Source organism: Mustela nigripes, chromosome 6, assembly GCF_022355385.1.
Source record: "Mustela nigripes isolate SB6536 chromosome 6, MUSNIG.SB6536, whole genome shotgun sequence".
NCBI classification, from domain to species: domain Eukaryota; kingdom Metazoa; phylum Chordata; class Mammalia; order Carnivora; family Mustelidae; genus Mustela; species Mustela nigripes.
This window is the reverse complement of record NC_081562.1, coordinates 19462696-19476961: the sequence shown is the minus strand read 5'-3', so window position 1 is coordinate 19476961 and position 14266 is coordinate 19462696. Positions and strand designations below refer to the sequence as shown.

The 14266-nt window shown below is 39.2% G+C and overlaps 1 protein-coding gene across 2 annotated transcripts in view; it reads right to left on the bottom strand.

Moving 5' to 3' along the window:
* Nucleotides 1-14266, bottom strand: part of GNPTAB (N-acetylglucosamine-1-phosphate transferase subunits alpha and beta) — a 75878-nt gene that overhangs the window by 42770 nt on the left and 18842 nt on the right. The window contains exon 2 of one of the 2 annotated variants that reach the window (XM_059402242.1): nucleotides 5711-5796. In XM_059402242.1, coding sequence (XP_059258225.1) covers nucleotides 5711-5796 — 86 coding nt within the window. Of the gene's footprint in view, nucleotides 1-5710; nucleotides 5797-14266 lie in introns of those variants that run through there. The other variant, XM_059402243.1, reaches the window with a different exon arrangement.

Genomic DNA, 14266 nt, shown 5'->3' with positions numbered 1-14266 from the left:
CAAACATTAGTAGGCATCAGAATCACCTTATGGCTTGTAAAACAGATTGTTAGGCTCCAACCCAGAGTTTCTGACCCATTAGGTCTGGTGTGGGGCCCCAGAACTTGCATATCTAACAAGTTCCCAGATACAGCAATACTGCCAGTCCAGAAATCCACAATGATAACTGTTTTGTTTATATACAGGTTGTAGTTCACATGCTTAAGTTAAAAAAAAAAAAAAAAAAAAAAACCTTCCCCACTAAAGTGCCAGTTCTGTATGAGGGTAAACGAGTTCCTCTTGGTCATCACAAGATGCCTAGGAATAAGGTCTGGTACATGAGTGGGATTTAACATATACTTGTTGGCTAAATAAAGTTCATTCCCTCAACATATATATCAGTCTTTTCCATTAAAAAGAAATGTCTTGCATTGCTCACACCGAAATTATCCAAGGTCATCTCACTCCCAATAGCTTCGACCAAAAATTAATCTGAAAAAACTACTTTGGTGACATATTTTTTAAGGGTTTTTTTCCCGAAGATTAAAAAAAAAAAGGATTGCACATTCCAAAGCTATCCTGTACAAGCAATTTCAAGCAATTACCTGCTATTAGAAATTTTTTAATAGAATGAGGAAATATCCATACATGTTCAAATGGGGAAAAAATTAAGTATATAATGGTTTTATGTACTGACTCTAGTAAGCTTGTATTATATGATCAATTTAATTCTCTGGTGTTAAACAAACTAGAAGATCGTGTGATCTGCCCGAGGTCAGTGAGTCAGTTGTTTTTCTACTATTAGACATAGCCACAGTGAGTTTGAGTCTTTCTTTCTAACCACGAGACCACTATATCTTAGTTTCCAGATGAAAAGAAAGCCTTTATCTTAGAGCTGAAGACTAAATAAGTCACCTATGACTCAGAACCAAAGCCACAGTGACAGTAATACAGCTTTTATTTTAATCAGTTTAGTTTAAGTGAGTATACAGGCGCTATGACATATAAACGACACTATGAATGTAGCCCCTTACTTCTACATTTTATAAAATAGATAAGAAAACTTAAATGGTACCTTAGATCCAAAGAGTTGGAAAAGATTTTATACTTAATTAATCTAATACCTACATTTTAGAGATGACTAGACTAGTCCCAGACTGACTTAATGCCTCACAAAATTAGTAGCAATAGATCATTTACATATTTACTTCTTAATGACATATAGAACTTTGTTTTAAACATTTCTAATAATATTAAAAAGACTTGCAGAGAAACTAGCAAAATAATGAAAATTTCCTATAAATATTATGGTATTTTAAAAATATATCAGAACACGTGATGTTATATATGATGCATTTACTTGTCATCTTCAAAATTAGGTAATTTCGAAATATCCTTATATAAAACTCAAACTATATTTTAATGCAGTCTAAAATTAGGAGGAGAAATATTTAACACACATACACAAAATTTTTCAGAAAGAGAACAAGAATGTTTGATTAAAACTGCTGACCTCCATATGTGAATTTTCTACAGCTACTTTTCCTTCTAAAGTTTTGAAGCTCCTTCAGGACAGTGATTTCTGCAAGTGTGCACCGTCAGCATGAGCCCAGAATAAGGCACAGTAGGTTGAGTAGGTGCTTGATAAATATTTGATTAAAAAAAGACAATTAAAAAAAAAAGCCATTTTGAGCTTTTCTTAGGAAAACTGGCTAAAATGAAAACAAAGTAGGAAAACTGGATTTCATTAAGAATCCACGAATGAATTGTTCTCAAAGTGTAGTCACCAGACCAGCAGCTTCAGTGTCACCAGTGAACTTGTTAAAATGAAAATTCTGTGGGCCCCTCTGAGACCTCCAGACTCAGAAACCCAGCAGGGGGTGGGGAGGTGGGGCAGGGGCTGGAATGCATTTTCTGAAGCTTTCCATGGGATTCTGCTGCACACTGAAGTTTTGGGAACTGCTATGTTAAAGAACACTTAATAATTATTCATTTCACACTTAATAATTATTAAGAACCCAAAAGGCTTTTGTTTATAGGTTGTAACTATTCATATTTGCTATATTTGAAAATAAAACACATTAAAAATATTCATTTTTTTTTTTAAGATTTTACTTATTTATTTATTTGAGAGAGAGTGTGAGAGAGAGAATGAGCATAAGAACTGGGGGGGGGGGGGGGGGGGGAGAAGCAGACTCCCTGTCGAGCAGGGAGCCTGATATGGGACTCGATCCCGGGACTCCAGGATCATGACCAGAGCCGAAGGCAGTCGCTTAACCAACTGAGCCACACAGCCTTCCCTATAATATTCATTTTAAAACAAAAAACCTCCTCACATGTTAACAAGATTAACTTTTTAAAAAGATTTTATTTATTTATTTGAGAGAGAGAGGGAGAACAGAGAGGATGAGGGAGAAAGAGAAGCAGACTCCCCACTGAGCAGAGAGTCTGACATGGGGCTAGATCCCAGGACCCTGAGATCATGACCTGAGTCAAAGGCAGATGCTTAAGGGCTGAACCACCCAGGCACCCCATGAACAACTTTTTAAATGAAAATAACAATATTTTCCAAAACAACAAAAAAAATTTAGCGAGAAGAGAAGCACTGTTTAACATTTCTGCCAATCTCTTAATGACTTAGTAGAAGAGAGCGAGCACCTCAGATCTTCCATGTTCAATCTACTCCCACGTGTTGTTTTGGTTGAACTATATAATGAAAACCCAGGCTCATACAGATATTTAGCTGGAAAGGAAAGTTGTATTTTAGCCTTTTCATGGGGGCCCCTTGGGAAGCTCAGTTTGTTAAGCATCTATCTGCCTTTGGCTCAGGTCATGATCCCAAGGTTCTGGGATCAAGCCCTGCGTTGGGTTCCCTGCTCAGCGGGTAGCCTGCTTCTCCCTCTCCCTCTGCCCTATCCACCTGCTCACTCTCTCTTTCTCAAATAAATAAAAATCTTCAAAAAAGTAGTAATAGCTTTTTCAGGTAATAGTGGGTTTTCCTCTCTGGTCCTACACCAAAGTAACTGGTAGTTGCTTAAAAATTAGTGGCAATGTGGAATATGAAGCTACATTAATGAGCTTTTTGTGCTTTTCCACTGAAATCCATTGGTCCTTCTTGCACTTTGAATGGCTTTTCTACCCATGCAAGATTCTGTAACCTCTGTAACAATAATCCTATAACAATGTATTGGTTATCTGGAAAATAAGAGCTCACTGAGTTAATGCAGATCTGCTAAATGGTGCCGTATTTCTTTCATTTTTTTTTCTACAATATTAACAAATGTGATTTTTTTGGACAATGCCACAGATCTAAAGAGATAAGTCTTTATGATACTGTGAAGCTGTTAAGCCCACAATAGTAGAAACAAGATTTCCCAAATTCTTATTTTCACCTGAAAGCTCAAATTTTATCACTGGCAACGAATACCACTACTCTTCCTTCAAGAGACAGAATTGCTTTGTTCACTGTCAAGAAATATCTGCCAAATGACCAAGTCTGAGTAATAATACTGCCATCTGTCCTTTCAAGTTATGACAATGGTGTTCCATTAAACAGAACAGCTAGTCCAGGTTGCAACTCAAACAATCACACAGGGCTTTTCCTCAAGATAATCACCAAACAGTCAGGTGCATTTCATTACAAAGAACATTAAAAAGATGTGTGGTCAAAGGATCAAGATATAATCAAATTAGTAACTTTTACTGCTTCATCGTGAACACTTTTAAGTGAAGCTAGCTTTTATCCTACCCATGTAAATGTGGGGTAGTAAAGAATATAGTGACTCATGCTAAGGTGTGGCAGTTTTACCCATCAATGCTTTTACACGATCAGTGCAAATGTCAACACAGTAAAAAAAAGCAAATAAGACATTAGTATTGTTATAAAAAATAGTTTTGATTTTGCAGATCCCTAGTGTCTTTGAAAACTTTTTAAGAGCTATTAAAAGGGTTGCCTGGTGGCTCAAATGGTTAGGTGTCTGCCCTTGGGTCAGGTCATGATCTCTGGGTCCTGGAATCAAGCCTCGTGTCAGACTCCCCTACTCAGTGGGAATCTGTTTCTCCCTCTCCCTTTGCCTCACGCCCTGCTCATGCTCTCTCTCTCAAGTGATAAATAAAATCTTTAAAAAAGAAAGAGAGAGACATCCTAAGAGAAAAGCCTAGTTTCCCTACTTCACGAATTATTTGCTTAACATGCCATTCTCCCCACTGGACTACACAATTCTTTACTGCAGAGTTATATCTCAGTGACTAAAAGAGAGGAAGACTCAAAGACTCATTTCATGTTAAAGGAGCAAAGTCTGGGATGTCATTCACACATAAGGCACAAAGCAAAGAGTAAAGCTTAACATCAATCAAAAAATCCCTTAGCCCTTCCTCCCTAAGATACTCATGACTGTAACAGTACATACATCCAATTAGTACAGTAAATTAAAAACCCACTTATTCGATAGAAACCACAAGGCACTCATATAGAGTGAAGAGAGGGACACGGAAGTGCTTCCAAGCAGTGGGGAAGGGCTCCAGAGCAACTGGTGATGTAGTCTGGAGGTTCTCAGGAAACTGTCAGGGTGTGCCAACTGATACCAACTGTAGTCACTTATAGTTTCATTAGGTTTTCCAGTTCAGTGAGAGCACAGGGCAAGATTTATGAGAACTATCCTCAGGGGGAAATGGACAGTCAGGATCAAGGAGGATTTTGACATTTAGACTTTTGTGGGGTTAGCTACCCTTGTGAGCTGCCCCACATTTGTTCTGGTCACCTATGGCTCCTTGCCCTGTAATGATTCACTGTGCACTGTTAGAACGGAAAAGAGTCAATAAGTACTGCATAAAATGAGTAAATGAAAAAGGAGAGAACTCCATTTATTTTTTAAAGTTAGAATGATGATTACCCAAAGAATCTACAATCAAAATTCATTAATAATGCTTCCTCTAGATCAGGGTAAATTAAAAATGGAACAGACAGAAGCATAAACTTTTATTTTTCTGTATTATTTGAACTGTTTTCAACCACTGACATAAACTGCTTTTATTATATAAAACAATATAAGTAATAATTAAAACAAAAAGGAGACTGCAGTTCATTTTAGCTGCAGGAAGAAAAGAGGATGTAAGAAAAGATTGATTCCACTCTGAGGTCTGTTTTTTTGAGGGTGGAAAAAAATCTCCAAGGAAAAGAAAGGTTGAAGGTAGCATCCAAGAGTGGCTGCACCAAGAAGCCTCTTGGCATTAAAGAGAAAAAGACCCAACCTATGAGGTTATTTGTTGTTCCTCACAGTGAACAGCAAGATGTGGTGATCATAAGGCTGGGTGAGGGGTTAGTCTGGTGGCTTCCATGGGACTGGCCCTGGTTAACAGAGTCAAAGAAGATGTCAACAGAAGAATACAGGCCGGGACTTGGGAAAGAATAATACTGGCCAGGGGAGCCACTTGGGTTCCTCATCCTGCAGAGGGATGGAATTACCTTTACTTCACAGAACTGGGGCAATGATAATGAGATCATGTAACTAACTCTGCAAGGCAGGACTATTCTTTGGGAATTGGATTTTTCAGTCATAAAATATGAGGATTCCTTCAGATAGAAGTGGTCTTGAATAGGTTAAACCCTATCTACACTTGGAAAAATCCCTTCAACTTCAAATCCTATATTTAAAACAAGGGTGATCTCATGACTCATCATTTCAAGTCCAAAGAAGCAGCTCTCCGAAACTGGAAACTGATCTCTTCTTACCGATTCTGAAAGGACTTTCCAGCAATATTGTCTCTGTAGGAATCAAACAAAACGTGGTATTGATCCCGGCTCCATTCCAGAACCACCTGGAAAAAAAAAAGGAAAAAATGTTTACCCTGCATCAAATACTAAGAATTTTTGTTTCATTTTAATTCCATTAAGAATCACTAAAGGAACAGGAAAAGAAATCAAAATTCATCCATTCACCCACTGCCTACCATATATATATATATACACCATACACTGTGCTCAGTCCAGATATAAAAACTACAATAGAAGGATAGTTATACAGATATAGAAATAAAAGCTATAGTTAATGGCCTGTGGGAGGAGGGGCATCAAAGAAATTTAAAAGGGGGGCCCCTGGGTGGCTCAGTGGGTTAAGCCTCTGCCTTGGGCTCTGGTCATGATCTGAGGGGTCCTGGAATCCAGCCCTGCATCGGGCTCTCTGCTCCACAGGGAGCCTGCTTTGACATCTCTCTCTGTCTGCCCCTCTGCCTACTTGTGATCTCTCTCTGTCAAATAAATAAATAAAATCTTTAAAAAAAAATTTTAAAGGACCCAATATGAGAATTAGGTCTTACAAAATGAGTTCACAAGGTAGGGAGAAAGGGACAGAGCTGCAAGAGCATGTTCAAAGGCTGAAAAGCAGCAAGGGTGAGTGGTTTCAGGGCAACAGGGCAGCTGGCTTTGGTAGGAGCATAGCTAGTAAGTGGAGAGAATGGGGCTGAGAAGGGAAACAGTGTCTTAACTATTGTGCCCTATGTACCATGGGAAGCAGAGGCACTACAGGATTTTCAGGCAGCTACATGGTCCATCCAAACCTTGGGAGAGTCTCCTCACAGCACAGAACAAAGCTATAAGGAAGAGACTGAAAGCTATAAGGAGATATTGGAGTGATGGCCTTACTGTCTACCAAGTTTCAGCTGATGACCTTGCTAAATAAAGGAGAGAATGGAAAGCTCCAGATAGGAGCTCCCTCATGTCTGCACCCCAAGTCTGTAAACCCACCAACACATGTGCCCCATATTCTTCTTCATTCCCTTCACCAGAGGTGAAGTGTCCTTCCTCCTTGCAAACACCCCCATCTCTGTCCATTTGCTCTGGATCTCATCAACCTGTCTCAAGACCTGGTCTGTTCTCTCATTTCCTCACAATAGGACTATTTTCATCAGCTTATTACAGTACTCTCAGAAAAACCTTCCCTTCACTCCACACCCTCTGCCAGTTGTTCCTTCTATTTGAAATTCTCTTTCAAGGGCAAATTTCTTTAGAGACTTCTTCTATGCTCCATTTACCCTCCAGCCATTCCAAAACCATTTCTGCTCTTACCATGTCTGGGGTCTTACCAAGGCCTCCATGTTGTGGAATCCACTGACATGTTCCCCATCTCTCTCTTACTCAACTGGGTAGCTGCTACCCAGTTCCTCTTTACTGAACCACTTCCCTAGCTTTCCTCCCATCACTCTGGTGACTCCTTTTCAATCTCCTTTTCCAGGTCATCTTTTTCTATCTGACTTTCAAATGCATCCTTTCATTTCATTCCTCTTCCTGGAATGCCCCTTCCTGGCAAGACTTCTAGCTTCCTACTGTGCAAACCATAGGATGCATGGCCCGGGATACATTCAGATGACCATGGGAATGCCCATCATTTAGATTTCATTCCAGCCAGCAGAAAGGTGAGCTAGGGAATGATATGCCCCTCCATTAAGGAACCTTCTTGGAAGGGGCACCTACCACTTCTGTTTTCAATGGCCAGAATGCAGTCACGTGATGACATGTGGCTACAGGGGAGGCCATGTGGACCCATGTGCTCAGCTATAACTGCTCTTTTCTTTGCACAGCATTCAGGTTTTCAATATCTAAACTCTGTCTATCCTGACAACCTTACTTCGCTGGAATGCTTTATAAACACCCCAAATTCAACTAATAATCCTCCCATCACTCAATGTACTGATTTAAAAACTGAGGGTCTAATATACCTTGTACTGGATTTTTAAAGAGAAATAAAGTAAATTCCTTGACTTGAACAAACTATACAGCCAATGATTAACAGAGAAGTTTACTGCCAACAACTGCACTGAAGAAAGAGCACCTCATCTAGGAAGACACTTAAAGATTCTCCTCAAGAAGCAATGTTAGTAGTATTAAAGGATGAACAGATGTCTGCTGACAGTTCAGCTGGGGTACCAAGGGTGTGTTAGAGGGATCTGCTACCAGACTAGGTGAGGGAGTGAAGAAGGGGAAGAGAGGCGAGGTGATGCTAGGTTTCCAGTATTTCTAATATGAGTGACTGAAGAGACAGTGGGGCCACTTAATGACACAGTAGGAACAGGTGTAGTGGGGATGAGCACTGGTGGGATTACCATTTTAGTCATGGTAGATTTGAGGCTGTGTGTGCATATAACTGGCCTCCCAACTGGACTGGAAATTCCAAAAGAACAGGGGAATGAGCTCTATGGCAGTATCACACATAACACCAAACCCCATGGCAGACATATAGCTATAAAATACCATCTTTGCTAAATAAAGTATATTTATTTTAATAACATATTGTATTGACTTGGATCAACTTACTGAATTCAGAACAGAAGTGATTCTCCATCAATATCCCTATGTAGCTGCAAAAGGACAACTAGTACATTATTTTTATTTAAAAAAACCACAATAGGGGTGCCTGGGTGGCTCAGTGGGTTAAGCCACTGCCTTCAGCTCAGGTCATGATCTCAGGGTCCTGGGATCGAGTCCCGCGTCGGGCTCTCTGCTCAGCAGGGAGCCTGCTTCCTCCTCTCTCTCTCTGCCTGCCTCTCTGCCTACTTGTGATCTCTGTCAAATAAATAAATAAAATCTTAAAAAAAAAAATAAAAAATAAAAAAAACCACAATAAATAAAGTTCAGTATCATTGTTCTTGACTCATAGTGCTATCCAGAAGACGGGAAGATATCAGAAAGGGCATACTTCACAAATGGCTGAGAAATGCTGATGTACTGTATGTTGACACAATGTGCTTTCCTTCATCAGATAAATTAATCTCACCATCTCTAAACAACTTTCATGTATTAGAAAGAATAGCAGCAGCAAAGGGTCCTTATCTATCACATTTAGGAATGTTCTCCTCTCCTATCAGCCAAGAGTTTTGCACACTTCAGAGAAAGTAGTAGGAATGCTTGGTTATGATTCAGGAGACACAGGGTTTCATCCCAGCTCTGTCACTTTTATGAGACCTTATGTAAGTTCTCTAGTCTGTTTAGGTTGTTTCTACATCTGTTTTACATTTTATGAATGGGGTCTGACCAAATTTCCTTGAAATCCTTTCCACCCCTAAGAGTATATGACAGAAGGAGGTGCAGGGCTGTACAGCTGGCACCATGACAGGCACAGTTTCTTCCCTGAACCCACATATCAACTGCACTGGGACACCATGTCTCTTCTCCTGTCTTCAAGCCTCCTCTGCGTCTCTTATACCTGGTCCTTAACCCATCAACAATGAAACATGATCTTCTTCCTTCACAATCGTTTGCCCTTTCTGCTTAATCCCAACTGTCAACTATACCCTATTAGGGAAGTCTTGCTAAACTCTTTAAGTAAATAAGTAATGTGCTAGCTATACGGGGGATCAAAAAGGAACCTTGTAAATGAAATGAAAAATCATCTGAGCACAAGTGCCAGATCATTTTCTTACACTATCAAGGATAGCATAGGAAAGAGTAGAAATTTGAATGAGCCATTATGAAATTATTCTGGGGTAAACTATATAAATATAAATAACTTTCAAACAACAAAAAAGCCAAAATAGGCCTAAGCTTACAATGAGATATTGTTTTCAGCCATTATTAGCAATAAACAAAAGACCAGAAGAAAAAGGTGAGAGAAATACTACCTACTATAAAATCAAGCCCCTTTCTGTCCACAATGCCTTTCCATATTCTTCAGCCCAACCCAAACGCTTCCTCCTCAGAACTTAACTTTCATCTCTACTGCTTATTTGGAAATCAATTACTCATGGCCCTCTAACATTTCTTGCCTTGCATCCCTTCGCTTTTTTATCATTACTTACTTTCCCCTTCATGGAAGCATCTTGTCAGACCAATTAAGTTATAAACTGCTTGGGGATACAGAACTACTTACAATTCTACTTATCATCAACTCATACCCGGCACTATTCATTATATACCATCTTCTTGTTCGTAAGTATTATCTGGTTACAGCAGGAGTAGCATTAAGACTGGATTTGGGGGGGCACCTGGGTGGCTCAGTTGACTAAGCATCTGCCTTTGGCTTAGGACATGATCCCAGGGCACTGGGATTGAGCCTGCATCCTCTGGGCTCCCTTCTCAGTGGGGAATCTGCTCCTTCCTCTCCTTCTACCCCTTCCCCTGCTCATGTAAACACTTTATCTTCTCCAAATAAATAAACTCTTAAAGAAAAAAAAGACTGGGTTTAGAGACTTGGGACACAGGATACCTCCGATAGAGAACCTCCCAGTTCTTCTATTTAGTAGCTGTGTAACTGTGGGTACTCAATTTCCTCAACTATGAACTAAGTACAAAATGTAGTTCATCAGTCTGTTGTGTTGCTCCAGTAGGACAGTGATTCTCCCTTGACATGCATAAAAAAAAAGTCTAACACAGGAGTAAACAAAGCATATCTTCCTGAACCATCATTTATAATGGCAAAACATTTAAAATATTACACTGATAGTACTGCAACATGTTTATGGAAAAAAACAGAAAACTGATGTGATTTTTATAGACAAAACGCTGGCCTTTAAAAAATGTCCTACTTGCTATTTTGCGCCATCCCTCCCACCCCTTCCACACGCACCTCTCTACACTATTCTTTGGGGTGCCGGGGTGGCTCAGTGGGTTAAAGCCTCTACTTTCAGCTCAGGTCATAATCCCAGGGTCCTGGGATCAAGCCCCGAAGCGGGCTTTCTGCTCAGCAGGGAGCCTGCTTCCCTTCCTCTCTCTCTGCCTACTTGTGATCTCTGTCAAATAAATAAATAAATAAAATCTTAAAAAAAAATTTTTTTCCTACTTGCCATTTTGCACTATCCTTCCCACCCCTTCCACACACACCTCTCTACACTATTCTCTTTCAGAGTATTTATTTTTTTCTGCCATTTATTAAAAGTGGTTTGATGGTAAAACTTAAGACACATGAACTAGAATACTATTTACTAAAATACTGTATGAACTCTGAAATACCACATAAGCAATATATTATTAACAATTATAAAAATCATCTAGGGATGCCTGGGTGGCTCAGTTGGTTAAATGTCTGCCTTCAGCTCAGGTCATGATCTCAGGATCCTGGGATCGAGTCCCACATAAGACTCCTTGCTTGGCAGGAAGCCAGCTTCTCCCTCTGCTTGTGCTCGCTCTCTGACAAATATATAAAAATCATCTAAAGGTAGTTTACTCTACTAGTTTAAAATATCTATCACTTTTACGACTCCATTTTTAATAATCATGGCATTCAAAGCATTCAAGATCAATTTTTGGTCTTTTGTCTTTTTTTTTTTCTGTTTTCTTTCTTTGTTTCTATCTTTTCTTTTTCTTCTTTCTTTCTTTCTTTCTTTTTTTTTTTTTTACAAATTGCAGCCAGTCAGTCTTAATGTGTTGATCACAGAGAAGGGGCACATTCCCACCTTCACCAAGTGAAGGTGCTCATGCCAGGTGCTCCTCTCCTCCCCACTGAATCCCTGCAACAAGGTACTAGCTGTGGGGCAGGCACTGCAATGGGTCATTGCCCAAACAGAAGCCCCAGGCCACATAGCAGTGTGTAATGGGGCTGAGATGTGAATTGACCTAACCCCAGAGCTCATGTTCCTGTTTAACTTCATCCAGGCTGAGCTCCTCTGATGCTTGCTTACACAGAGCCAGCTTTGTCAAATGTACATTTATAAATGTGGTCATTCAACCAATACCAAAACTGGTTATGTTTATCATCCTTAATTCAATGACCTAGATCTCTTTCCCTGGCATGTTTATAAATGACCATAGTCCATAATAAATTTGTTTTGCCCCCAGTATTTTTAGAATGTCTAACAATCCTTTCTTTAACTGGCTCGTGCAAACAAATACTAAAAATTGTGGATGATAAACTTCTAAAATTATAAAACTGGTACATGCATTGGCTGAAGATTTTTACAATCCTAGAACAAGTTCAAATGCATGCCTGTGTAAGAATAACAGTTACTGAGACACAAGCCTCATAATCGTTTGTATCCAAAGAATTCCCCACTTAAGGAAAAGAAGAAGGTAATTATCAGAAGAGAACTGGTGTACAGTGCAATGATCACAAGATTTACAATCAGAAGACATGAGTTTCAATCTGACGGTTATCAATAAATGACCTAGGGCATTTGTTGATTCTCAGCTTCTTCCCTTGTAGAATGAAGGTAGGAATGCCATGTATGTTACATAATTATTCTGATGAATAAATAAGATGTGCAGATCATACAGGGCTGTACAGCAATACTTCCATGCAAGCTGTTCACGTGTTCATCCTGCAATATCTTTACCTGTTTATGTATCAGTCTAAACCTCTTTGAACAACTCAAAGCCAAAAACTTGATCTCTAATCTTTATTCCCAGAACCTTGCACAGTGCCTAGCACAAAACCAATAAATTGAATAATTCTAAATTGAATAAATATGGCTACCAGTTTCATAAGGCAAACATTCTGGAACAGCTGACACGAAATGGTTTCTTTCCAGGACTTTCTGCTTTTGGATTCATTCCAGGATACTCAAGGTAAAAGCTAAAGGCTAGAGTTAATAAAGAGACTAAGCACACAAGGGTATAAAACTCTCTGTAAAAGCAAATGCCCTTTTTCAATTTTCCAAGTGTAGAAATGAGACATGCAGGATATGTGGGTAGCTCAGTCAGTTAAGTGACTGACTCTTGATCTAAAGGTTTTGAGTTCAGGGCTCCATGCTAGGTGTTGAGCCTACTCTAAAGAAAAAAAAAAATCAGGTGAAAAAAAAAAGAATGTGACATTGGCACCCTGTACTGTTTCACAGGGTACTATAAAAATTTCCAACCTCACAGTAAGAACCCTAAGTAGCAATGACAGAGCTTTTCACACACTAATAATGATACTCGAGTTTATAATATTCCCCCAAAAAAGAAGTTTAAAATAGTCCTAGATTACAACATGTTCTTCATAGTTTCTGAAAACAAAATTTTCATTAAGAGGCATTACAAGAGAGACCAAGATATCTTACAGATGTTCTAGGCTTTATCTTTTCTACTAACTCTCCTCTTCTTGATACCAATCAGGAAGTCAATGATGATGAAGATCATCATCATCATCCGGGCTACTATGACAAAGTATCATAGACTGGTAAACAATAGGAATATATGTCTCACAATTCTGGAGACTGGAAGACCAAGATCGAGGTACCAGCAGACTGGGTGTCTGCTGAGAGCCTACTTTCTGTTTCAGACTGCCTTCTCCTTGTGTCATCTTACATGGCAGGAGGGTAAAGAGGCTCTCTGGGGTCTCTTTATAAGGGAACTAATTTTCAACCTCGTGACCTAATCCCCTCCCCCAGCTGCTAACACCGTCACACTGGAGATAAGGTTCAACATATAAATTTTGAGAGGACACAACCATTCAGTCTATAGCATTTAGCAAAGTGACTAAAATAAGTAATTAACCCATTTCTTATTAGGAGTTGAATGGTTATTAAAACTGGGTTGATTTCCCCCATTTCACATAAAGGAAATGATCCAAAAAGATGCATGACCACTATTTATTCAAACATTAATTAAACTCAAAAACACTTTTCTAGACCATTCCTACGTTCTTTGAATCCTTCAGACAATTAGACACACATCATGTATTTGCTGAACATTTAAAAGAGCACAAAAGGGAAATCAGGCCTCTGTCCTCAAGGAGCTGATACCCATGTTAAGGACTATTTACTAGTATAAAATGATTAAGGAATATTTACTGTTCAGCTTCCAAATGAGTACAGAATAAAAGAGATGACTCACAGGAAAAATAATAGTCAAGGACAGGGTTAATCATGACAGCTTAATAAAATCTCTCTCCTTTTCCCAGGACACAAAACTGAGATTTTTAAGGAAATAAAGGAGGAGAGAGGGGCACCTGGGTGGCTCAGTGGGTTAAAGCCTCTGCCTTCAGCTCAGGTCATGATCCCAGGGTCCTGGGATCGAGCCCCGCATCAGGCTCTCTGCTCAGCAGGGAGCCTGCTTCCTCCTCTCTCCTCTCTCTGCCGCCTCTCTGCCTGTCAAACAAATAAATTTTTAAAAATCCTAAAAAAAAAAAAAAAAAAAAGGAGCAGAGAAAGGGAGAGAATTGTTTGCCAGAGGGATAGTGGGGGTGGGAGAAAAATAATGAAGGAAATCTAAAAAGTAGAATTAAAAACGTTAAACCTTTGACAGTTCATTGTAAAAAAAAATTATTTCGGGGGGGGGGGGACAAAAAAAACTCCTGTAACCACACTTAAATAAAAGTAAAAGTAAAACAAAACAACAACAAAAAAAGCCTACCAAAGATATTTTCAAAATGTATTCAAGCAG